Source organism: Amblyomma mixtum, chromosome 1, assembly GCF_055824585.1.
Source record: "Amblyomma mixtum isolate Tamu chromosome 1, ASM5582458v1, whole genome shotgun sequence".
Classification (NCBI taxonomy): domain Eukaryota; kingdom Metazoa; phylum Arthropoda; class Arachnida; order Ixodida; family Ixodidae; genus Amblyomma; species Amblyomma mixtum.
The window spans coordinates 101280367-101307458 of NC_143012.1; the positions used below are offsets into that span (position 1 = coordinate 101280367).

At 46.5% G+C, this 27092-nt stretch overlaps 1 protein-coding gene across 1 annotated transcript; it reads left to right on the plus strand.

Moving 5' to 3' along the window:
- p47 (NSFL1 cofactor p47) lies at positions 1–26451 on the plus strand. The gene is made up of 9 exons (XM_089555100.1): positions 1–186; positions 9235–9380; positions 10958–11044; positions 13850–13930; positions 16080–16367; positions 21766–21906; positions 24706–24843; positions 25777–25836; positions 26202–26451. Exons 1-9 carry the CDS (start codon positions 76–78, stop codon positions 26332–26334), a joined length of 1185 nt encoding a protein of 394 aa, XP_089411226.1. The 5' UTR covers positions 1–75; the 3' UTR covers positions 26335–26451.
- The last annotated feature ends 641 nt before the right edge of the window (positions 26452–27092 follow it).

A 27092-nucleotide genomic window follows, 5' to 3' on the forward strand; every position in this document is an offset into this window, starting at 1 on the left:
CGCACGAGCATGCGCACGAGTAGTCCGCACTACGTTTTCTAGAGCCCAACTGCTGGTGTTCTGTATGCAACCGGTATGGCGGATAGCGGCGAGCATTCGGATTTGATCGCTCAATTCTGCGGTGTCACTGGTGCTGACAGTTCCCGGGCCAAGCTATGTCTCGAGTCCGCGTCTTGGAACCTTCAGGTGAGCGCCTTGTTCACCGGAAGGTGGAAATAATGGAGTCGTTTCGTGGCTCTGGGGTTAACTGACGTGTACGCGCGACCAAGTTTCTGGTCCTGCCAAACCCAAGCCCGGCTTCACCGCCTTTGCGTGGTCATCGCGATGACAGCATCGCAAGAATCTACGCTAGCAACCGAGCTGACCAGGAAACCTTGTCCAGAGATGGGCCTCCATTCGCATTGTTTTCTCGGAAGGAAATGGAGGGAATACTGACCAGTGCGGTAATTCTGCCAGTGCATCCATATCTCCCGTGTTCACGAGGTGAAAACGTGCACGCCTATTATTCTCTGCGGGTCTCGCTGACGAATTATCCTTGATAGCCTAACCTACAACGTTTTTTTTTTTTTTTTTCAAGGGGGTTGCCCGGGCTGCCAGCGTCTTTAGGTGGAGTTTGAGCGCTGTCGGGGTGATTGCGTTTGTGATGCAGGCTAGCAAGACTGCTGCCTCGTCTGTATATCGCACAATTTTAGGCACTTCTTTTTTTACTACCGTGACTGGAAATTTTATGAAAATGTTGCTTGGCTCACTAGCAGGTGTTCCTTATAGCAGTGGCGCCTGTAGATACATAATTTGTTAAGACCAGCTCGAGCATTTGATCGCGGGTGGCGTAAGTAGCGAGCAGGATAGGACACAATACTGACTTCTGAATTTCAGTGAATGCTGGCTGAACCTAGTGGTTATGATCACGCCGCCGACTACAGAGGGAAGCTATGTGTTCATGACAGCAGTGGTAGGCGTGGGCAGTGGATCGAATTAAGGATGAGTCCGAAAGGCGATGATGACAGAAAGCTCTCGTTTGTGAAAGGTTTCGGGGGGCAACTCCATCCAGTTCTTGCCCTCAGTAAATTTGGTTCTGTGCCTCTTTCTGGCAATGCTGATGTATGTTCAGTAGCAAACTGGATGTGTAAAAGTGGAACGTTTTTCTAGAACTAAATATATACTCGTGGTGCCAAGACCAACAAAATTGCAGCCGATTTAGCTTACTTGGCTCAATGCGATGTGCGCGAGCACGTAGTGTTTCATTTCGCTTTCGGCTTGAGGCTAGGGTTTCAGGCAAAGATCAGACAAATCGATGAATGGGGACCTTAGTGGTAATGCATTATTATGAAATTTTAGGACTGCTTAACGCACCTTAAGAGGGCACTGCGATAGTGGTGTATTCTGGATCCGTTGTGAACACATGGACGGTGATGGAAGACGACGACATGGAGTGCACAGCGCGAGAGAGTAACAGCTACACACGAGGGGTAATTGGTTGCGGTGATAGCATAGTGATGCGGAGCCTATATTTGATTTTTTGCCTTTTCTAGCCTATGTAAACAGCTACCGATTTCAGTGAAACTAGTCTGTCATTAGAACGGGGTAATCTGTCAACACACGCCAATTTCAATTTGATATCAGTATTCAAATGGCTGAAGTCCTTCCCGTGTTTCGAACCTCATAATGCCTGATATATGCTCACCTTTGAAAAGTGGCTAGACATCCAAGAATCTAATTTTATTGCTCTCTGGTTACTCACAAGTAAAGGGGAACTTTTCAGGCGAGTGACCACAGTGGTAGCCCAGTGGTTTGAGTGTCTGCCTTATGTTTATTTATTTATTTATTCAAAATACCCCCAAAGGCGAGGGTATTACATGGGGGGGGGGGGGGGGGGAGTAAGTACAAAGCATTGTTATAAGATTAAAAATATTGCACTAAAATAAAATAGAAATCACAAAATATTAATCATAAATAGGCATCCACAGAAAGGGTCTCAACAATGCACATAGCAGCAAAATTTGAGAATAAATAACAGCACCGCCAGAAAAAGGAAAAGACGACACTGGAAAAAGTGCGCTGAAGTACAAAACAAAAAATATAAAATAAAAAGAAGACAAGGCGGAAGAAAGAACGCTGAAAAAAATACCTTTTTAGTTGTTGAAACATGAGTGAATAAGGTGTTGGAATTTATTTAGGTCAGATTCTGTGCCAATTTCTGATGGCAAAGCGTTCCATTCGGTTATTGTGCGTGGTAAAAAAGAATAGGCATAATGGAATGACTGGCAGTTAATGCATTTAACTTTGTAAGGATGATCGCGACGTGGAAAGATAAGTGGCGGTGGCAGAAAGAATTCATCATGAAGGGAAGGATGGTGATAAAGTTTGTGGAAGAGTGATAGACGGGAAATTTTTAGGCGCAGTGCTAAGTTTTCTAACTCTGCTTTAGTCTTCAATGAGGTGACGCTGGTGTAACATGAATAATCAAAAAAGATGATTCGCGCAGCACGGTTTTGCAGGGCTTCGATGTTGCCGATGATATAATTCTGATCAGGATCCCAAATGGCAGAGGCGTATTCGAGTTTCGGACGGATTAATGTGGTGTACGCTAGTTTTTTTACATGTGTCGCGGCCTCTTTTAAATTATGTTTGAGAAGTCCAAAAGTACGGTTAGCGGAGGCAAGAGTGAGATTAATATGATGATTCCATGATAAGTTGGATTGAAGGTTAATGCCAAGATACTTGTAACTTGTGGTGAATTCCACACTATTGCTATAAAGAAAGTAGGCGGTAGGAATACGTGGCTTGTTGGTGAAAGACATGAGCTTAGTTTTGGAAAGATTTAACGGCATTAACCAATTAGAACACCATGTGCTTATCGCTTCAAGATCAGACTGCAGTGGCTGGCTGTCATTGTTACAGGTTATACATCGATAAAGCACACAATCGTCAGCAAATAGTCTGATTCTGGACGTCACGCAATTGGGTAAGTCATTAATATAGATGAGGAAAAGTAAAGGTCCCAGTACACTGCCTTGTGGAACTCCAGACGTAATATTAGCGTAACACGAGTTAGAGTTGTTAACTGATGTGAATTGGATTCTAGATGAGAGAAAATCTGCCATCCATGCAATAATATTAGGGTGAATGTTCAGTTGGGAAGTTTAAGCAACAACCTTTGGTGTGGAATGCGATCAAATGCTTTAGAAAAATCTAAAAATATTGCGTCAACTTGAAAACCAGCGTCAATCAGTGCATGAATATCGTTAATAAGACCGGCAAGTTTGGTGTCGCATGAGCAGCCCTTGCGAAAACCGTGCTGATGATCGAAGATAATGTTATGATCTTCAAGGTAGTTGATGACCTGAGTATGTATTATATGCTCGAGTAATTTGCAAACTGTACTTGTTAAGGAGATGGGACGATAGTTAAGCGGAGAAGCACGATCACCTGATTTGAAAATGGGTATTATCTTAGCTATGCGCCAGTCGTTAAGAATGGTGCCAGTTGATAGCGACTGGGAAAATAATGCGGTTAACATGGAACAAATGCTATGTGATGTATTCCTTAAAATTTTATTATTGAAGCCCATATGATCAGCGCTAGAGGATGTTTTAAGATTGTTTAGTAGAGATAAAACACCAGGCTCACTGATGACTATCTCGTCCATGGTTAGTCCCACTAATGCGCTTAATGTAGGCAAGGAAGTAATGTCTTCATCTGTAAACACAGTTACAAACGCATCGTTAAGAAGTTGAGCGCACTCTGAATCAGGGATGGGAACACCAACAGAATCTGTAAGAGTGATGTCAGGTCGAATTACTGGGTTTACCACACGCCAAAAACGGCGAATATTATTTTTTAGCATGGAAGACAAGTCATGAGAAAAAAAGTTGCGCCGAGTAGATTTTAATAGTGCCTTATAATCCTTTTCACATGCTCTGTATTTGTCATGTGAACTCACAAGACCATTCAGTTTTGCCTGTCTGTATAGTTTTTTCTTTTTGTTGTTCAGCCGCCGAAGACGGTTGGTAAACCAAGGAGAACTGCTATCACAGGTAATGATTAAGATGGGAATGAACTGGTCGATGAGATCATTGAGGGCAGTTTTAAAAAGGATCCAGTTCTGCTCTATAGAGCGAGAGAAGAAATCATGCAAAAATTTATCAGAAAACTTTAATAATTCTGCATTAATTGCATCAAAATTGGCTTTGCCGTAACATCTTATTTTCTTTTTAGTAGTTATCTTTTTACTAGCGTGAAATTTAATGTACCCAGTGATAACATCATGGTCAGAGATGCGTTCCTCATGAGTTATGCCTGAAAATATATCAGGTTTGTTTGTGAGAACTAAGTCAAGTACATTGGAAGAGGCTTTAGTTGATCGTGTTGGTTGGTTAATGAGTTGTGTTAATGAAAAATCAAGGCAAGTGCTGAGAAAAGAATGGCTTCTGCATCTGTGTCCACCACGGAAAGTGTTGACCAATTAATTCTTGGAAAATAAATATCTCCAAATATAATAACAGCGGAATTGGGAAAACGCGCATACATTTCACTGAGCACCCGATGATATTCATCTAAAAACGCACCAGACATGTCGGGCGGACGGTAGAAAACGCCGATGATGGCACGAAATGCACCATCATTCAAAGAAACCCAAACACATTCAAGGAAAGAATCGATAACGATAGGTGTGGCAATGAATTCTTCCTTTATCGCGATGAGAACACCGCCCCCCCTTCGCATTTGTCTTTCACAGCGAAAAAATTTGAAATTGCGTGCACTGGTAAAGATGTTGACATCATGAATAGTGTTGTTCAGTCACGTCTCAGTTAGTACCACTAAAGAAGCTTGGCATGAATCGATGAAAGATGATAGTGCAATACCGTTAGCTACAACACTTCTAATGTTGGTGTACAAAAACAGCCATTCGTTATCATTACCACAATGTAATTTGGCAGGTGTGGTGGTCGATGAACTCAGGTTTACGGAAACGGAGGGAGGACGTCATTCGCCATCCTCGCACCCTGATACAAGAATGGCTCGACTTTCATTGGCGTTCCACATGTAAAGAGCATCGTTAACGAAGAGCTTGTTGAAAACAAGTCGCACTTTATCCCCATCTTTCTTAATAGATTTTGAAAACTGGAGAAGCTTCCATCGCTTTTCGCGAACGGCTTCGGAGTAATCGCGCGAGATGCTTAAATTCGTGTTTTTTAACTTACAGCCGCGGCTCATGACAGTGTCAACTTCCCTTTCATTAAAAAATTTGGCTATGATAGGCCGCTTTTTCTCGGAAGAAAAGTGGCCCACGCGATGCGCTCTGGAAACAGATTCAACAGTAAGCCCAAGTTTTTCTTTACAAAAGTCATTTGAGAGACGTTCAGACTCCTCCCAAGTTTCCGACTTCTCTGGATCATCTATACCGTAAAATAGAACACTGGATCACCTAGAGCGATTTTCAAGGTCGTCAATTTTTTCCTGTACAATTGCGAGACCCTTGTCACTGTTGTGGGGTTAAAATGGGGGAGATAAACACGTATTCCCCGTTTAAGCGCGGCTGACACAGTTCAAAGCCGCGCTTACCCCACCCCGTGGTCGCGTACGCTACTGAGCGCACGCCGACCACGGCGGGCCTTGCTCTGCGGGAACAAAGGAACGACACACTGGCTGACACAAACAAGGCATTTATTGCTATAACAACAATAACGCCAGCTAGCAACAAAATACACTGAGGAATCTAGGATGTCCGACTCACCAGCACGGCTACGAGCGAACGTTCGCCCACGGTAGGGCAAAGGGAAGATCCGAGGCCCGACGGGACGAGCTGAGGGGAACAAGTTTCCACACGAGGACGCCCGCGGCACAGAGCGGAGCTTTGCGCGTGAACGTCCAACACGCTTCCCGATGCCGAGCAGAAGAGACCTAGCCTTCCCCCGCGCGCGAGCGGCCAAACACGTCATCCGTGGCGCTGCTGTCGCTGCGACGCGAGCGCCCTCCCCTGTTAGCTAGAGTAACCAAACTAAAGGGAGTGCTTTTCGGGGGCAGCTAACAACAGTGGGGTGCAGTGCGGGAAAGTGAACGCAGGGGACGAAGGCGTCCCCACACTGTTCACCACGAACTCAGCAGATGGTGCGGTTGCAAATTTCTGCTCTAAATCGTGAACTCGCTTTGTAAGTTTTTCTAAGTCAATTTTTAAGTCTGCGTGAATCTGAAGCACTTTGTTGGCAGATTCTTGAAGGACTGCATTGCTAGCTTCAAGGCGTAAGATGGAACCAGCCACAAGGTCCAGCTTTTCCTCTTGAGCCTTAGTCATTGGTCCCGGGTTTAGCTCGACATCGCCTCCCAAAACTAGCAGACACCATAAATAGGATACACAAGCGCGGAAACTTTTCAAAACATGAGGTGGCCACGACACCGCTAAAAGACAGACGTCATCGTCACGGTAAATTTGGTGCCATTGCTGCTTTCCCATCTACCTATTATATCCTCGTCCAGCCTATTCGACTGTCCTCCGACTTTTGGTTCTAATTAATTAACTAACTATGCTATGTCTATCAAACTTTTTGTTCAATTAATTATAACTCATAAAACACATTTCAATCTATTTCAAACTTTTATTTTCACTCCTTTTCCTGTTTTTCCACTATTTTGCCGTGCACGATTGTTTCCCATACTCTCACTATCTCGATGTCCACGCTTTTTCGGTGGTTTTTCAACATTTTTGGCTCTAAGTAATCATGCTGTTGACATCAAATTTTTTTGTGTATGATCCTCTATCAATTACAACCATTCGTTTGATCCTACCCCTTCTGAGAACGCCACTACTGCTGTCAACACGTTTTGATGACATGACTCCGCCGACATAGCCAAGTAATGCTTCGCTTTAATAAGATGTTTAAGCTCCAAGACATGGAACCTCTAGTTTGACAAGGCATCATGCAAGTGACTGATTACAAGTGGAAGAGCTATGTGGAGCATGATCTCAGAATGGAAGATATGATGAGAAAACTGGACCACATCATCGACGGCATTGTTGAACAGGGTCCTGCTGTTGTAATCAACCTGGAGGACAAAACAACCAGCAGTACTGATCTCAGTTGTGATGAGGACGATGAGATGTAGCCTCTTTAACGTGTTAACATGATTCATTACTGTTGTACGAACAAGTGTGGATCATTCATCACTGTTGCAGTGAGAGTAAGTAGTGAAAATGGGAATGAGGATATTTCCAATGAGCTATGGCAGGCGCCGTAGTGGAGAGCTCCAGATTAGTTTCGACTGCTTGTGCATTGACATGCGGGCAGCACACGGGCTTGTTTTGCATTTCGCCTCCGTCAACATACGGCTGCCCCAGCTTGCGTTGTACCCGGCTTCCTTGGGCAGTGGCCACACTGAAGTAAATACTTGTGGCAGGAACTGGTGGTGACAAAAAAAAAAAAGTTGGGCCACTGCCTTTGGAATGGCTTTTGCCCGTCCAAGAAACAAAAAGATAAAAAGATACCAAGCTCCACCTGCTATAGAAGTAAAGCTAAATACTAGTGCATTTTTTTTTCTCACAGATGGAGCCACCCGTCAAATTCATGGGGGCATGTAGGAACACAATTATGTAGTTAGTGTGCTACATCATACTGATTGGCTCAGGATGCCTCTACCTTCCACAGTGCTGCAAACAGCTTGTGAGCCTGAGTATCGAGCTATCGAGGATAGGTGCCAATTGTATAAACTTTGGCAATGATGGGCACCAGCCATGGTGGGCAGGTTGTTATATCGGCACAAGGTCGCGTGAGACCTCTCTAGACCAATCAGGAGATACTGTGACAGAGAAGCTGGGAATTTTTTTTCAGATGACAACCTAAATGCTGTGGCATTAAAAGCGACAGCAGGAGAGTGTGTAGCATGGTCCACATTCTTGGAGAGTTTGTTAGTGGCTGACTGTCTATGGGTAGGAATGATCTTGCCAGTGATTCAGTGTACCAAAATGTCGGCGGCTCATTGTGGCAGACGGAACTTGTGTGCATCTATCGGTATTGTACGTCGTACTCTATGCTTGGTGTTTTTGGTAACTAGTGAATTAGTAATCCTGTTGATGCCTTTCAGGTGAGGTGCATTCACACGTTGTTTTGCTAAGGCAGTTTTGGGGAAGCACGCATAATTAGCAAAGTGGTACCAACCTTGGCTAGCTTGATAAGGAAGAGTCACTTTGTACATGGCAATGAATTGTGTTGGTGATTTCACCCGGAGATTATTGATATCGTTATTACATGTCCTGAGGAGGACTACTGAAAAAAATGGGGAAAAAGTGTGCTGTTTGCACTACTTGCAGATTGATAATTGGTTGGATGCTCATTCTTTCGTTCTGTTTTACATTGCACGTACGTGTACAAAACATTCGGCAGCTGAAAAAAAGAGCAGGCTGTTTAGCATTGCTAAGCACAGAATATCGTGCAGTCGTACTATACTCCGTTTCATACTTAGCAGGCAACGCTGCGGAGGTTGCTGAAATAGTGCGTCCGCAAAACTATATTACTCCGCCACATATCATTCCTTCTTCTCGAAACTCCGGTCATTGTTTGGACGAACACAGAGTAATATAAAACGATGTAGTAGCATTGAAAATAACGGTCGAAGCTTTGAGGCGCTCAGTGTTCGGGCTCTCTGGCCATAATTTTCATGGAGAGTGAACTACTTTTTGGGCACGGATTTAGTAGAAGGGATTCGCCGTACCAACCACGTATCATACCGCCACATGTACTTTTTGCTTCTCGAAATCTCGGCGAGTTGCAGGACGAAAATGTTGCAAGAGGTAAATCGAAGTCCAGGAGGTGCCAGTCACGGCACTTAAGATTTGTCACTATGAAATATGTTTGTGTTCGTTTTGGTTGTATGGCGAACTACTTTCTGCATGCGGACTTAGCCTGCGCGAACAGGCGTGCTAGCTTTGGCAGCGTTGCCTGCTATGTATGAAACGGAGTATAGTTACAATGGGCACTAAAGGTTCTTATGTGCTAGAGAAATTTGACCTAAAGGCCTTTAACCGGAAGGCATTCATCATGAAGGCCTTATCCCTAAAGGCCTTTGGGTGAAGGCCTGCCACAAAGCAGGCTTCATGAATGTATGTGATTGTGCTTGAAATCTGAAAACGTGCCTAGGGGTGCTAGCACACTAAATAAAAAACTGGAGTGTATTCTGTTGAAATTCTGCAGTAGCCCCATTTGCAGCGTGGGCAAGACTAAGCTGTTTTCTTGCGTGCAGCTAGCGCTTGCCGCCTTCTACGAGGACCCAGATGATAACATGGACCGGTCGAGCTCCCGGGAGGCGTCCCCCGAGCGTCCCAGGAGCCCCAAGCACGTGACCATAGCGGGGGGCACTGACAGGCCGCCCATCCGCCCGTCTGGCAGGTGAGATTCCCAAAGGAGGCATGAATAGATAGATGTTAGGAGTGTCCCCTCTGAAGAGGGCTGATGTTGGATGCCAGCATGCTCGGCATATCAAGGTGAGAGCCTGTAATGCCTCATCGTTGTCGACAGAAGGTTGTCAGCAGAGGTGTTACGCTTTTCGGTTGGTCGAAATGGTTATGACGTCAGAGTGCGCGGATTCGAAGTAATGAGGTCACCCACGGATGCCTGGCGCCCCCTTTTGGAGCACACGACAACTAATAAAATAGTTGTCGTCGGCTCCGACAGGGGGCGTAAGGCGTCCGTGGGTGGCCACATTACATACCTCACTGCGAACAGGGCCATGGATACAACCGAACTCAGCAAAGCAGAGAGAGAGTCGTGCTCAAGCAGCAGTCAGAGTCTGCAGTCAAAGTGTATAGTTGTGATGTGCAGTCAAATAAAGCACCAGTACAGCACAACCAGTCTTGCAGTCAATGCCAAACAGTGCGTCAGGAAAGGCTTTCGCCTTGCAGCACTTAGATAGCCAAAGTGCCCCCTGAATTTTTTCTTTTCCTTTCTATTTCTCTCTAACCAATCTGCCAGACTGAAAGGCACTACCTAGAAGTTCTCCCCTTATTAAATATAAACTCCGTGGACATCTGCACTGTGGCAGTTCTGAATCCTGGATTTGTATGTTTTAAGGCACCAGTCGTCTCACCATTTCGTTCTTGCTCCGTTCAATGCCTACCACAGAGGGTGATGTTGATTTTCTGGTGGCTGTCCCCTTTGTTTTGGGTGGACACCGTGACCATTCATTTGGGAGGGTGAAACGAAGTGAGGATTATTACTGCACGGTCTGTGAGCCTGGCACTTCAGACGTAGCTTGAGCCCCGGTTTTGAATTCCAAGAGTGTGCAAGGAAACGTTTGTCAATATACCGCATTTGGCTGCTTACATCAGCTGCACATTCTGCCATAAGCGAATGAAAAAGAATGTGCTACACCAAGATAAATTTTTGACTCGTTGAAATGATTGTTCACATGGCTCTCTAGCCTCGATACAAGAGCACAGGAAACCATGGCTGTAGCTCCATCCCATATGAATCTAGAGGCATGTCAATGGCGTAACCATGGTTTGGATTTCCATGTGAGCGCTGTAACTATAGTTAAAGGGAACCGCAGTTGACTTAAATGTTGTTAAAATGCAGCATAATTCGACGGCAAGATAATCGCTGGTCCTTAAGGGTAACGGAGTGGATTCCAAGAGAAGGCAAGCGTAGCAGGGGGCGGCTGGAAGTTAGGTGGGTGGATGAGATTAAGAAGTTTGCGGGAATACGGTGGCCGCAGCTGGCAAATGACAGGGTTAATTGGCGAGACATGGGAGAGGCCTTTGACCTGCAGTGTGCATAGTTAGGCTGGTGATGATGTGGTAGCTCAAGATCTGCCAAGCATTAATCATTATCATTGTCATCATCAGCCTAATTATGCCCACTGTGGCACAAAGGCCTCTCTGATATCCCTCCAGTTAACCCTACTCTGTCTCGCTTAGCATTACTCGCTGCTGTTATAGGGGCACTTCCCTCGTGTGTGGGTGTTTCAGGATCCGGGGCTTCTCCGACCTCGCCAACGATGACAGTGCCAACGAGGATGAGGGCCAAGCGTTCTATGCGGGTGGCTCAGAGCGCAGGTGAGTGGCGTGCTCCTCTCCCGCTCCTTGGACGCCCTTGGAGTGCACCAATGCACACTTGTTGGCCGGGCAGGGCAGAGCTAGAGGACGTCTGGCATTTCACATGCCTTTCTTCCTCTGAGGCATCCTCTTGGTTTTTAACACGGCAATAGCATAGAGAGTTGTACTGTCGGCTTCTCCTGTGTCTCCATCCTTTGCGCAGCGGGCATAGTCAGGTCCTTTGGTGATGATGTTGGTCCTTGTAAAGAATTTTTATTAATGAAGTTGCAATTGTGCAATCTTTAAGGAACATGTATTTTGTGTTCTGATTCTAAACATGTCATTTAATTTCATGTAAAACGAGCCCTTCTTCGCTTATGCAATATACATTGCGCAACTTTTTGCAGAAGGTCTTTAGGAAATTTTTCTGCAAGGAGCTTGCTTATTTTAGCGCAAAAGACAGGACGACAGGAAGACAAGACGAATATGGGCACTGTAGGTCGGGAGCAGATTGACTTCGAGAACTTGATTAGATTAGCTTGGTTGATTAGATTAGCTTGGTTGATTAGACTAGCTTGGTTGATTAGATTAGATTAGCTTGCTTACCCATTTTGTGGTCCATAGTCAAGCCCCGCCCGACAGCGCGACTCAGCCATAGCAGTTCACTGTTGGGCACCATCCGAGGAGCTTTTCTGTGGTTGAATTACATGCGTTTTGTTTCCCTTTGCACGGTACGCCATCTCATAGAAAGTAGATAAACTTTTTTTCTGTTTTGTTCGCTTTTTTTTTTGCACTACAAGGCAGCACAGAAGTGCTTTGGAGCCCTGGCATGTGCCAGTGTTTCATGGCTTTGTTTGCATGCCGCTGGCAGCAAAGCGTGGACACGTTCTTGCCAGTTGCTTCCTCGGCAAATATTGCCAAGCCTCCAGTGGTAGTGAAGATGATTTTAGTGAGGAAGACAACTATGCCCTTCCATCGGATGGTGAAGGCAGTGATTCCGCTGAATCATGTGGCAGCAGCAGCAACGAAAACGACTGTGCTGGACATAGCGGTCCGGATGCCAACTATGCGTTTTCCCGCAAGAGTATGAAATGGGTTTTGTTCATTCTAGATGATACGAATTTTTTCAAGGCCCCTGTGAGGCTCGTATCATAGGGATTCTACTTGTTCTAAACATTCACCTAGGCTAAAGTTGATTAAAAAATGTAAACACTCTATTTAAGGGGGGAAGCTGGTCTTAGGGAAAAAAATTTTGTTAATGAAGTCACAATAATGGAATCTCCAAGAAACATGTATTTTTGCGCGCTGATTCCAAGTATGTGATTTAATTTTATGTAACACAAGTCCTTGTGCACTTATATAATTGTAACTTTTTGCCGAGAGCTTTCAATAAATTTTTCTGCAAGAAACTTGCTAGGACGCATGTCATTGGCTTGTCTTGACGTGAAACTATGCACTAAGGGCAAAATTATCATCCTGCCTATCACAGAAGTTGAGTTAAAGGGTTTTGAATTTGCCACTTCACAAACGGGAAGGAACTGATGATTTCAAAATCCTATAACTCGCGTTCTATAACAGGCAGGATGATAATTTTAGCCGTATTGCATAGCTTGGTGTCAAGAGAAACCAATGGCATGCAGTGTAACAAGTTCCCTTCTGTAGAGTTTCTTTCAAATTTTTGGCAAACGTTACCTAACATATTGCATAAGTGCACAGGGACTTGTTGTACATAAAATTAAATTACATATTTGAATTGGCACGCAAAAGTGCATGTTCCCTGAAGATTTCGTAGTTGTGACTTCATTAATAAAAATTAATTTCTAAGACCCTCTTCCCCCCTTAAAGAACTTGATCGGCATAGAGTTGAGAGAATTGTGCCCCTGCTGTCTAAGACTAGCTAGCCATCTTAGAACTATCCTAGCCGTGCCAAATGCAAAACCACGCCTTCCCGGCATGGCCGCATCGTGGATGAAGTACTTTTAAAGGAACCACGAGACAGTATCTACTGGGGTTAGGAAGAGCACACGAGTGATCGGTATGTTATGACTTGTCACTGCAGAAAATTTTAATCTAGCCTCAGTAATGCTGAAGGTAGCGATTAAAAATGATGCTGCTACTTTCCCCTCTCAACTGATATGTATGCCATTGTGCAAAGATAAATATGGAAAAGAAAATGGGTTGGGAGTGCAACCCCACTCTCCACTCCGGGTGGGGGGACGCCTAAGATCGCATGATGAGGTGTCTCCCTATTTGGTTTGGAGCAGCAATTCTTTTAAAATTAGTTTTAAATTATGGGGTCCATGCATGCAGAGCTTTCAAATTTGACTCGAATACTCGCAAAGACCACATGTACAGAATAGTTGTATGGGAATACGATCATCAAAATCATATCAGCGTCCCTCTAAGAAACTTGCATAGATGGAGGAGCCGCCGTGGTGGCTCAGTGGGTATGGCGCTCGGCCGCTGACCCGAAAGACGCGGGTTCTATCCTGGCCGCGGCGACTGAATTTCGATGGAGGCGAAATTCTAGAGGCCCGTGTGCTGTGCAATGTCAGTGCCGTTAAAGAACCCCAGGTGGTCGAAATTTCCAGAGCCCTTCACTACGGCGCCTCTCACAATCTGAGTCGCTTTGGGACGTTAAACCCCCACTAACCAAACGAAATCAAACCAGCATAGATGGAGGAGCCACTCCTCCCTCTACACTCTAAACAGAGAGTGCGCTAGAGGACAGCTTGGTCCCTTTGTATTCCTTTCCGTTTGGAGTGTAGAGGGAGGAGAAACTTTATGCGGTGTGTGGCGCGTGAGACCCCCCCTCTCTGCTCGCAGTGGGCAGCAGGTGCTTGGACCGGGCAAGAAGGCCGACAGCAAGGAGAACTTTGTCCTCGAGGTGTTCAAGGCGGCCAAGAGGTGAGCGCCTCCTCACTTTCTTTCTGGCTGTCTAGTTAGTTTGCAAGCATCGTGATGGGCCTTTGTACTTGTCCTTGTCCTTGTGGGCCTTTGTACTTGTCCTTGTGGACAACTCTCCGCCCCGTTTTGGTTCTTGGTCTGAGTCGATTCTGCGGCTCCTCGTGGCATTTGCTTGCCAGCAATAGCATTTATTGCTGCGAAAATTGCAGTTAAAGGTGGAATATTCTTTCTACCACCACTCGATTAGGACTGTTTGAAAAGGGCTCCTTGATCACCATGTGGCGTCGAGTGGTGGCGGTATCCTAGGGGACAGCTGCGTGTAAAAAAACTGGCTTGACATCATGCAAGCTGCCTTGCAAGAACGTGCAGTGACAGGGACACCTGCATTTCATTTCTTGCTGTTTTCTAGCTCACAAAATCCGTGTCCTTATGCTGTTTGTGGTTGAAAGACAATGTGTCGATGCAGGCCAACTTCTATTGGTCCTCGGATTCCCAATAAAACTGCTACATGTGCTTTAGTGGGCACAAACTTAACAAAGACGAAGAAAGAAGACAGTGCACAGCGCATGTACTGTGCGTTCTTCCTTTGTCTTCGTTAAGTGTGCGCCCGCTAAGCATCATGAACAGCTTCCAGCTAGCCCAGCTGTCTATCCTGCTACATGCGCTTACCAGTGAGTTTTCCATGAAAGTGCAGCTACACTGAGCCAGACTGCCATTCCAGTAACTGCAGCTGATGCCAGGTGGGGCAGCTCTCACCTCATGCACGCGTACAGTTGGTCCTTTTTTATTGAACCCTTCAAGAACCATAGGCACCTAATTTTAGTTCCATGCTTTCTCCTTTCAAGTGATGCTTTAGACATTTGAATACGAGGTTCACCGCATGGTATTTGCCTACGACAACTAAATAATTTGACTGAATTTCTTCTCTGTTGCTGTTTCAGTTTTGGTTTCATCGACTGAATGAGGGCTGTGACGTGTAGTTCGTGTTTGGTCACCAGAGGCACTAAAAAAAAAAACGGAAATTTGATCTCTGACACAGAGTTTTAATTCACTACAACACTTAAACTAGCCCGCTTCAAGACCTGGGATGATAGAAAACAATGTATCAGCAATTATATGGCCTCTTTTTTCATGCCTCACGTGACCTTGAGATCAGCTACACATTACAGTCATCGTTCAGTTGATGAACTGAACCAGCGTCAAGAAGAAATTCAGTTATAAATTATTTAGCAGTCGTAGGCATCATTTGAAAGACGAAAACATGCAAGCAAAAATTTGGTGTCTGTATACTCTGCTACATAAGAGTGGGTAATCATAAAAAAAGATTTGGAATATGAACATGTGGCCAGAGATGTTACAGCCCAGAACAGGCAACCACATTTCAGCCATTATGAACAATCAGAGGAAGAAGATTACGAGTGAATTGGTCAGGTACTCCAATGCCAGGAGGTGTCAAAGTACACAACTGCTGTTTCAATTTGGCATGATCATGTTCAGTGACAATTGAATTGTGGCCACTCATTCTGTTCCTGAATTGCGGTTGGTAAAAATGATTTATTAAAGGCAGTAGTTGACCAGTACAAGCATTGTGTACTCGTGGCTCATGGGCTTTTGTTTGGTTGATGCGTGATGAAAAAGGTGACTAGCAGAGTTGAAACACACTTTGCTTTTTGTGCACTTTTGCATCTGTTATACACAGTGTGCGCTCGTTTTGCACGTTTGCAAAAAAAAAGAAAAAGGCCATCACTGTCTGGAAGACCGAGTAACTAGCGTTAACTGTTGTAGATGGTGCTACAAGTCTCAGTGCGAGATGTGCTGTTTTCTTGTTACTGCCTCAAATGGTGCTGCGATCTCAGGGTGGTAGCAGACCCCATGAAAACTCTAAACATGCACTCGTTTTGCCTGTTTGCAAAAAAAAAAGGCCGCCACTGTCTGGAAGACGTTGAAGTAACTAGCGTTAGCTGTTGTAGATGGCGCTACAAGTCTCAGTGCGAGATCTGCTGTTTTCTTGTTACTGCCACAGATGGCGCTGTGATCTCGGGGTGGTAGCAGACCCCATGAAAACTCTAAACTTGATGAGTAAGAGCTTAGAAGTGCCTGTAATGGCTGTCGCTGTATTGCAAAAAGTGGATTGCTGTCCCTGGGGCAGGCATGGTGCCCAGGTGCTGGAGCCGGGCAGTGAAGGGCGCCCCAGCGGAGGGGGAGGCACCACCTGGGCCTTCCAGGGCATGGGTCACCGGCTGGGGGACGCTGCCACATCCGGTGGCGGAGGCAGCGAGAGCGTCGTGGCTCCTGCTGCTCCAGCCGCAAATAATCCCCGTCCCCCCGTGTCGCGGGTGCTCAAGATGTGGCGGGATGGCTTCAGCATCGACGAGGGACCCCTGCACGGCTACGACGACCCCAGCAGCCGGGACTTCCTGCAGGCCATCTGCCAGGGGTGAGTCACTCACTCACTCACTCACCCCGAGGCACGCTGGAACTCAGATTTTGAAGCACAGTAAGCTGGGCGAGTTGGTTGTTATGCATTTTTGAACAGCGCGAAAAAGACTGTCTACGCACACAACAACACGAGCGCTGGCTTTCAACGGAAGATTTATTAGCACAAACGAGTTTTATACATAATCCACCAAAAATGTCTTTATGTATAAATTAAGCAAACAAGGTAAGGGGGATGAGGGGCTCGTTATAAATATGAGAGAAGCCAACAGCCACAGAAACCACGGGGCACAGGGGAATTTTAATTTATTGAGAGCACCGGACGCGTAATTCGGAAATCGTGGGTTCGGATCCCACCGGCGGCATGTGGTTGTTTTTTCTTCTGCTTTTCTAATCAATTAGCTTTAAGCGATAACATACTCAGTAATATTCTAAATCGTACAACAGCACAAAATCAATAAATTAAAAAGCCCCTCTGCCCCGTGGTTTCTCTGGCTGTTGGCTTCTGTCATATTTATAACGAGCCCCTCATCCCCCTTACCTTGTTTGCTTAATTGCTTAGCGAGGGCCTCGGTTCTGCAGCCTTGACGCCATAGGAAGCATAAGAGGGTTCTCACGCAGCTTCCACCCTCTTCGTTCGATGACGTTCTACGTCACATCTGCGGTAGCTCAGGACGTGCTACGTCCGCCGCTTAAGAACTTGGGTGGGGCTGATGAACACTCTCAAGGTTAGGTTATTTGTAAACATAAATACCCCTGAAAGCAGAAGATTTGACAGCCGTCGCCGTAGCTCAGCGGTAGAGCACCGGACGCGTAATTCGGAGGTCGTGGGTTCGGATCCCACCGGCGGCACGTGGTTGTTTTTTCTTCTGCTTTTCTAATCACTTAGCTTTAAGCGATAACATACTCAGTAATATTCTGAATCGTACAACAGCACAAAATCAATAAATTAAAAAGCCCCTCTGCCCCGTGGTTTCTGTGGCTGTTGGCTTCTCTCATATTTATGTATAAATGTTGTTTGTGGTAATAAATCTTCAGTTGAAAGCCAGCACTCGTGTTGTTGTGTGTAAATGTTGTTTGTGGTAATAAATCTTCAGTTGAAAGTTAGCGCTCGTGTTATGTGTAAATGTTGTTTGTGGTAATAAATCTTCAGTTGAAAGTCAGCGCTCGTGTTGTTGTGCGTGTAAGCGTTGTCTTTTTCACGCTGTTAAAAAATGGAAATCAAATTTTGACTACAGAACTCAGCTTCTACAAAGGGCGTTAAAAAGTCTTACTGGACGATATTCGTGAAGCGGCATCCTTTAACATTTCAGGCATACCATAACTTTATTAGAGCCTTTTTCAGAGCCCCTTTAATGGGAGAGAAAGGGTGATCAGCCGGGAGAGTGAAAACTGTCTCTTTTTCCCGATTTTCTGTTACATCCATGCCTCTTAAAGTTGCGTTCGACTGCGCATAGTCTTCGCACCCAAAAATTTAACTCTTAAACATGTATTTTCCTTGGGCTGGTAAATTGGCTTTTGAGGACAAGAAATGGCACAGTATCTGTCTCACATATTACGGTGGACACCCGAACCATGCTTTAAGGGAAGGGAGGAAGGTGGGAGTGAAAGAAGAAAGAGAGAAAAAGATGCAGTAGTGGCACAGCACACGGGCGCCTCTTGTGTTCCACCTCCATTGAAATGTGGCTGCGGTGGGGTTCGAACCCAGGTGGTCCGCCTCAGTAACTGAGTGCCTTAACCACTGAGCCACCATGGCAGGTTGTATGCCAGAATTTATGGTATTCAGAAATGTGCATAGCTCTAGGGGAAGGGTTCTGAACCATGGGTGAGACCCACATGGCACTCAAGACTGCCACACATTTCACTCATCACTTTCTGTCGGGGCATATATAACACAGAGGAAAAGTTTTGAATATAATGCATTCTTTTCTATGTGTTCTCCGTGAATTCAGTGTCAAAGCACGTTTTTTGCTGATTTCATTAAAACAGGAAGCTTAAACAACAGTGTTCAAACTTAAAAGCAGGTGCTAGTTATGGACTCAAAGCATAAAAATTATTGTGATAAAGGTAAAATACGGATAACGGCGTCAACTTTATATATAAAGAAACTATTCGCAGTGCATGGAGCAATATATAGAAGAAAGGTCGGAAAGCAAGAACTCGGTGCAATGGTGTTAGTGTTTAGGGGAATCCCCGAGTGTGGAGTAGATTTCACTGGGGGAGTATTCACTCTTCAGCAGCTGCTCTTTGCTGGATGCGTAATTATTCTGTAACAGTGCAATGGTTTCCTGTGAAGAGCTTGGTCATGACTCGATTTGTAGATTGAAGCATAGGTTGTATTTAAAACAGCAGGGCATATTTATGGCATATTGTATTTTACTTTGCTTGTTCTTGGTTTACTACAAATTTTTATTTCCACTCTTATATCTTGGTCCTGGTTGCACTGAAAAAAGCAGGAATCTGCATTGGGTCATGTGTGGCTCCTGTTCTTTCTGACATTTTTCTTTCCTGCATTGACTAAAGCTTGCTCAGCTTACTTCCTAACCTTCGCATTTTTAGATATGGTGACAATTATCTGGTGGTAATGGACAAGCCGCATGTTTTATGTATTGACGAAGCTGTTGCTAATGTTCTTGCATCGTTCAAGACGGTAGGAGGAGGCTTAAAGTTTACCTTTGCACTCCCTAGTGGAAATTGTACAGTTTCTTGACCTAATACAGTGGAACCTCGATTATACGACGTTCAGGGGACCGCGCGAAACCGTCGTATAATCCGGGTGTCGTATAATCGAAAATCAAAGAATGCGGCCAGTGGCGCTCGGCCTTGCGCCGAAAACTTTTGACCGGCTTCAAGCCCGCGGCAAGTACGCCAATCAGATTAAAAAAGAAAAAAAACCCAGCATTTGTTTGAAACAGATTTGTAAAAAAATCTTTATTACCGTTTAAAAAAAATCGGTAATTTTTTTTTTTTTGCACCTTTGCCCAACCTCGGCGCATCAACTTTCTTTCAAGGGCTGCCACGTCCGGCAGTAGGTCGCCAACCTCGTCGCGCGCGCAAGCAAAGCGCCGGATGTTGTCGACGCTCTGCAACACGTCCGCGTAACTAGGAATGGGAGCGCAAACCTCTGCATCGTTGTCCACTTCGGAAGTTTTATCGTGGGGCACAAGCATCCATTACTTCCATTACAAAAAGCGCCGTGGACGCCGCTGTCCTCGCTTGGGCGAGCGCGGCCTCGCCCGCTTATCTGTTTTTTCATCAGCGTCGGCTCCTGCGGACGCATCTGTTGCTGGGACGCGCGTCTTATCTTTTCTCTTTATCTTTCCTCTGATCTTCTAACTCTCCTCGGCAGCGGTGGTGGCTTGGCTCACGCCAGTAGGCGGGCCCGTGCGCTTTCCTTTTCATCCTTCTCTAAGTCGCAACAACACGCAGGCCGCGCCTCCTTGGGACTCCGACTGCACAGGCTCGACGAAAAAGAGAGCAAGTGCACTTGGCGGCCTCGGCAACGCTCTCTTCCGCGCAAAAACGGGGGTGCTTAGATTCGCATGCAGTTTTTTTTTTTTAAGAAATTTTTTTCCGAAAATAGGGGGGGTGCTTAGAATCGCGAAAATACGGTACATCCCGGCCTGCGTTTGCTGACGACCTTTTTTGACGGACGGTACGAGCCAGCCGTCGTACGAAGCGGGGTCCTTCTAAAATTTGCGTCGTATAACCGAGGTTTTTAATGCATTGTCTCTATGGGGGTTTTGCCGGGACCGCACAAATTCGTCGTAAAATGCGGGTCGTCGCATGACCGGGGGACGTATAATCGAGGTTCCACTGTAATTCATTTCTTGGATGGGCATATATGCTGGATGTACAATCCTAGGTCACAAAAGGCACTCCCCCCTTACAGTAGTGCTCATTCGAAGATAGTCAAAAGAGCAATAGCAATGAACTGCCTCAATTCCGCTTTGGAAAAGTCACGTCCATATAAAATGTTTGAAAGTTTTCAATTGCAAACTGACCGATCCCTCCGGATTCATGGTCAGCTGTCGCAGAGACGCTGCTACAAAAGAAAAAGCGCATCAAAGAGACAGATAAGCAAGATGAGGGGATGGCCACTCAATTCCGTACCTTCACAGAGTTTTTCATAATCTAAAGCAAGTTGCAAGCAGATACGATGTAAACGTGCTCTTCTCCGCCCGAAGCAAGCTATCAAATTTTTCCTGTGATGGTTAATAAGGAAAAGCCGATTTGCACTATCAACCGCCAACTAGGTTTCACAGCATTCCACTCACTTGCAGCAGAGTGTGCATTGGTCAGACCGGACGCTGTTTTAATGAGAGAGCTAGGGAGCATTACAATCTTGTGAAAGAAGGGAAAAGCGGTCACCTTGCTATCCACTGCTGGGACTAAGTGTAAACCCATTTTTCCGAAAACTAAGTTTCTTGGGCGTGGAAAGGATCGGATGGAAAGAGAGATTATTGAGGCATATCACATTAGAAAAGCAGGTGGTCAATGTGTCAGCACCGCTTCTCTGTCTCTTCTTGATAATGAACTGGCGTTTTTGGACCATTACCGTCGATTGCCACGAGACGATAGTAGCGCTGTACTTAAGCTTTGGAGTTCTCAGTAAAAATCAGTTGGAAGTGCAGGATACGTCCTGTTGTACTTGTGTCTATTTCGTCCCCGTTTTTTCGTGCAAAGTAATATTTAACAGTCTAGCAAGAGAGCAGCAGTTCGCAATTGGTGGTGCGTGCTGGAAGTAGTAAGGGAATGTGTCTACTTAGGGCAGGTAGTGACCGCTGATCCGGCTCATGAGAGGGAAATAACTGGAAGAATAAGAATGGGGTGGAGCGCATGTGGCAGGTTCTCTCAGATCATGAATGGAAGCTTCACAATATACCTCAAGAGAAAAGTATACAACAGCTGTATCTTACCGGTACTCACCTATGGGGCAGAAACGTGGAGGCTAACAAAGAGGGTTCAGCTTAAGTTTTAAGGACAACGCAGCGAGCTATGGAAAGAAAAATGATAGGTAGATCGGAAGCGGGCGGAGTGGGTGAGGGAACAAACGCGGGTTGATGACATCCTAGTGGAAATCAAGAGGAAGAAGTGGGCTTGGGCAGGGCATGTGATGCGAAGGCAAGATAACCGCTGGTCCTTATTAAGGGTAACGGAGTGGATTCCAAGAGAAGGCAACCGTAGCAGGGGGCGGCAGAAAGTTAGGTGGGCGGATGAGATTCAGAAGTTTGCGGGGATACGGTGGCCGCAACTGGCGAAGGACAGGGTTAATTGGAGAGACATGGGAGAGGCCCTTGCCCTGGAGTGGGTGTAGTCAGGCTGATGATGATGATGACGTTTTTTTCAAGACAAGATTAGCAACCGGTGTAATGGAAGCTGCCCTGCTGACGATGCAGGGAGATCCCCCGTCAGCTCCTGCAGGAGGCGGATGGGGCTGAGGTGAACCTGAACATGGAGGACCACCGGCACGAGCAGTTCATGGCGCCCACCAAGGCCAAGGTGGCCCCCTTCGTGGGACAGGGCCACCGGCTGGGCACGTGAGTGGTGGCCACTCCACTCTCTCCCCACGTCACTTGAACTGCCGCTGCATTCCTGTGTAGGCCTATCGGTGGGCTGAATGCATAGTGTCGGCTGAGTGCGCTCACGTTTTTTGCACGTCACTGGCGGCCCCTTCTAAATCTCACGTAAAACTTGTTGCTGGGCGAGTTGGTGTATAGTATCTGAAAAAAGTTAGAGCAACACAAAAACAATCGCGAGAAAGAAAGACAGGGTGTCAGTAGCGCGTCGTCCTTAAACCAGAAATGAATGGTCGATTGCTAGTTTACCTAAGTGTGTGTTCCTTCTCTGTCCTTAGTTTCCCTTTTGCGTCCTTTTCATTAACAAACTGCGATACTTCATATCAAATCAGACAGTGCCAGCTTTGACAAAAGCGGGATGAAAGCAGCGCCTGCGCAATTTTACGATGGCTCATTTAGCCCTTTAACAACCTACCCCTAGCTGTACTCTGCATGGGAGATTTTACAAATATTGCTAATGACGTGTCACACTTGTCCAGCCTGATGTTGTGCTGTTTCCACCGCCAAAGTCTAGTCACGGTCAGCAGTTGCACGGTCACGAGTCACGGTCACGGTTGCAATTTTCAACACTAGAGGGTGGTAGTTGCCTGTCGACTGGGAGAAGTGTTATTCGTTTTGTTTTTACGAGAGGCCTCTTTCGATGATGATGGAGCGGGGGACTCCATGTTTGTCCTCATATTGGTCTTATTTGATAATCGTTTCCGCGACCCTCTTGAATGACAGAAGGCGTGTGAAGCCTTCTGGTGATGATGATGGTAGCAACTGCCTTGTTGTGTTTAGGCTGGAGGGCAGCTTACTTAGGGTGACAAAGCCATACGGAAGCATTTCCTTGAGGCACTTTTGTTCGTAAATTTTTACGAATGTTTCCTTATACCGTGGCCTCGTTCCCTGCGTTCTATTCATGATTGTTTCTTTTTTTTAACTGTTTCGCGACCGCAAAGTTAACCCTCATGTTACAATCATAGTCGCATTACATTTGCTTAAATATGACAATTACAATTGAACTGTAAGAGGCAGTTAAAGCAAGTACAGTTATAAAGTCGGTTTAAAGCCAGCCATGTAACTACAGTTGAACCTCGATATAACGAAGTCCTACTTGCAGCCGAAAATTTCGTTACATCGCGAATTTCGTTACGTCGAGGTTCCCATGTTTCAGCTGTCAAAATAAAGTATAACTGGTTCAGGAACACTGCTTGTTGATGGGAACTTGTAAATCACTTATTGAAGAAATACGCAAGAAAATCGAGTAATAGTATCGCTAACAAGGGCACCGGATGTTTTTTTCTACATCAGGAGCATAATGAGTGATAGCAAACACCGCGACGACATCATTTTTCTCCGTGTGCGCATAGCAAAAGAACGAGCGCAGCGCCTAGTACTGAAAGCCGCCACGAGATGTCGCTACTGGTATCATCATCATCAGCATTGAACATTTGCAGCCGGGGACGCATCAGAGAAAAATAAAGAAAAATGTTCGCATCGCTCACGCCGGCGCGGTGGGATTGTGCTCGCGGCGCGGTTATACTCCGATGTAGCGCGAGCGGCACGGCGACGTCACGTCCGCGAAACAGCGGCGCCCGATCGCCAGCGTGTTCGGCGGCTACCGGCGCGCTCTGACGGCGCCCGGCGCGGAATGCAGCCGGCTGCATTTCGCGCGGGCCGCGCCGAGAGCGCGCCGAAGCCGCCCACCCAGAATGCACCGCGCGCGCCTCTCATGCCACGCCTCCCCTCTACCCCCTTCGCCACTCGCCTCCTCTGCCAGGGCACGTTTTTTTTTTTTTTTGCCGCTCACCCGTTTTAAAGGTACGACCACACTAGCTCCACGAGTTTGTCAACACTGAAGACTTTTTTTTGTTGTTGTCTACGAAGACATCGCACGCAAAAAAAAAAAAAAACGAACGGACGCTGCAAGAAAATTCCGGTTTGCGCTTTCACGTTCAGAGTCTACAGCTCGCCAGTGGCGTCATGGCGCGGCGCGTCTTGAAACTTCCATGCCGCGGGCTTTGAATGCGCACGACAGATGGCGCGGCGGTACGTTCTCGCAGATTCCCACACTGCCGGCAAAATTGGCGCATAAAAGGGCAAATACAAACTGCGTTTCGTCTCGGCTAAAATTTTAGCTCTCATTCGATTGTCAAGGTAGCTCTTGGCACATGCATGCGATGCGCAAGGACTTCGTTACATCGAAAGTGCGGAGCAAAATTACTTCGTCAAATCGCGAAAAAAAATACATGGTTTTCAATGGGGAAGTGATTGGGAAATGAAAAAAATGCGTTACATCGCGAATTTCGTTACATTGAGGTTCGTTACATCGAGGTTCGACTGTACTAAGGTGCTTGCCCATTGTACTAAAATTGCAATGCTCAGCAGCGGTTCGTGAAAAAAAAAAAGCAGACCGCACATGAGAGCCACAACTGCAGTGCACTACCATGCTACCACAACTCACGTCCCTTTGACAGCTACAAAAAGCTAAAGCTGGTGATGATGATGCTGATATGGATAGCGGGAGCCTGCAGTGGAAAAAGAAATTGACTATGGTGGTGGTGCTGACAAGTCGTGGTCTGTGCAAGAGAAGAATACTTGTGTGGAGAGAGGGGTCTCGATTGCTATCACATCCTCTTGACTGCGTGACCATTTCACAACCACGATTGAGTTGAGTACGCCTTGATGGACTGTACAGTAATCTGATGATGCAACTGTGGGCTGAGATCCTTGTGTTTTACCCTGATGGGGTCTGTGTGTGTGGTCCATGTGGTCCAGTGTGACTCCTACGCTGAGCCGCCCCGTGGGTGTGAGTCCGCCTGCGGAGCATGCGGAAGCGGATGCCAAGAAGGCCATCAACCTGGACGACTCTCTGCCCACCACCAACATCCAGATCCGCCTCTCGGACGGCACCAGGTATGGACGCTGCTTTGGCTTCTGACTCCACTGGGGGAGGGCGCCCACAACCTGGCAGGCCCTTGTGTGTAGCTCTGCTAGTGGACAAGGTGACAATCACCTCCTCCAATGTCCTCTTGACTGCGTGAGCATTGTACACGCGTACTGGTGTGTGTGTGTATTCTTGGCATGATGGATCGTTGCGCATGGGCACGCCGCCGTCACAGCACACTCCACCGTAGTCCGCTGCGGTAGTAACCGTTCCAATCACAGGCTCATTGCTGTTCACGCTTCAGTGCACAGACCGCCCCGTTTACACTGCCTCCAGCTGAGTTCCGCTGTGGCTGTTGGCAGATCAGTTGCACGCAACTGATGTTTATCAATTGAGAGCCTTTCACTATCATCATCATCATCATCATCAGCCTGACTACACCCACTGCAGGGCAAAGGCCTCTCCTATGTCTCTCCAATTAACCCTGTCCTTTGCCAGCTGCGGCCACCGCATTCCCGCAAATTTCTTAATCTCATCCGCCCACCTAACTTTCTGCCGTCACCTGCTACATTTGCTTTCTCTTGGAATCCACTCCATTACCCTTAAGGACCAGCGGTTATCTTGCCTTCGCATTACACGCCCTGCCCAAGCCCATTTCTTCCTCTTGATTTCAACTAAGATGTCATTAACCCGCGTTTGTTCCCTCACCCACTCCGCCCTCTTCCGATCTCTTAACGTTACACCTATCATTTTTCTTTCCATGGCTCGCTGTGTTGTCCTTAACTTAAGCTGAACCCTCTTTGTTAGCCTCCACGTTCCACTATGGCATCTCTCAAAGCACATTTGGAGCTTTAGGATGCTGTACCGTACAATATTGAATAGCAGGCAGCATAGCATGGCGTGGAATTGACCTGGCATTGACCTGGCATTGACCCCCCTTCATTCTCCCTCTTCCTCCCCAGGTTGGTTGCCCGGATGAACCACTCACACACCATTGGAGACATCCGCAGGTACATTGTGACGTATCCTTTCCTGGTGCTGCTGCTTCTGCTGCCCACATTGTACCAGCACTCATTTGCTGCACGAGCATGTGATATCGAGGTCAGCACCACTCTAGCTCTGGTCGCGCTCCTCGACGAGCCTTGGGGCGTGGCAGTCATGCTGGCTGTGTCACACATTTCGCACCCAGCATGCAACTGTCGGGTAATAAACATTTTTCTGGCGCTTCAGAGGAAAAAACAGCGCATACAAGTACACGCTGGACGAAGACTCGTTAATTTGGCCCGTGCAGGCCAAGTTAACGAGCTTTTTTACTAACCTGGTCTTCCTGCGGAAAGTGTTTTTGCAATTTTTGAGCTCTCTTTCCTTGACAAGCGGTGCAACTCAGCGCTCGGCCCGAGTACGAGGCAGCGACCTTCATCCTGCTGACGACCTTCCCGCACAAGGAACTGGCGGATGACAAGGTGACCCTGAAGGACGCCAACCTGCTGAATGCGGTCATTGTACAGCGCCTAAAGTGACCTCCCCGGCTGGAGTAGAGATATGCTTGTCGCCTAATAAAAACCGCCAACATTTGCACATTTCTAAGCACAGTTTCTGCAAGTGCATTGTACAATAAAGATGAACATTGAAGTGTATTTTCTTGAAAATGTTTCTTTGTGCGTATCTCCTTTCTGGCATGAATATTTAACGGATATATCGAACCCGCGTATTTCGAATTATTAGCTATATTGAACATGCGCATTACCCTCTTAAAAATCTTGTGTAAAAGTATAAGAAAGTAGCGCTGTGTATCCAGCTCCAACTTCACAGGTAGTTCGGTATATTGAATGGCGCGCTGCGCCGCTTCAACTGGCTTTTCTCTTAACTGAGCTCCTCGATCACTCAGCTCGTGGAGTTTGGTTGGGTGCACAACCTTTGGCACCTGCTGGTAGCGCTCTGAAACCTTGTGACGAGGTGCACTTGGGGTGTGCTTGAGAGTGCAGTCTCTAGTACCCATTTTCCGCCAACTCGAGCCTGGCGGTGGTCGTCGTGGCATGCTTCTCTGTCGAAGCCGTTGCTTTTAATGATATTATTTATCTAATCCGCCTTGGGGGATTTCCTTAAACATTTGACGAACTTCTACGTAGTGATCAATTCGCTCTTGCCCTACCATATGCTATCCGTCCCGATTGCGTATTCGCCAACTGCAGCCTGTACAGCCACAAGGCTTGAAACCACGGTGAATTGATCACGGTGACTGAAGATTGTCACAACGGCTTACCTAAAAGGGATAATA

Excerpts from the sequence above, each read along its gene's own strand:
- p47 (XM_089555100.1), top strand. The coding sequence starts at position 76 with ATGGCGGATAGCGGCGAGCATTCGGATTTGATCGCTCAATTCTGCGGT. Across the intron at positions 187-9,234 it reads CCGCGTCTTGGAACCTTCAG|CTAGCGCTTGCCGCCTTCTA; the intron begins GTGAGCGCCTTG and ends TCTTGCGTGCAG. Across the intron at positions 21,907-24,705 it reads CAGGGCCACCGGCTGGGCAC|TGTGACTCCTACGCTGAGCC; the intron begins GTGAGTGGTGGC and ends CATGTGGTCCAG.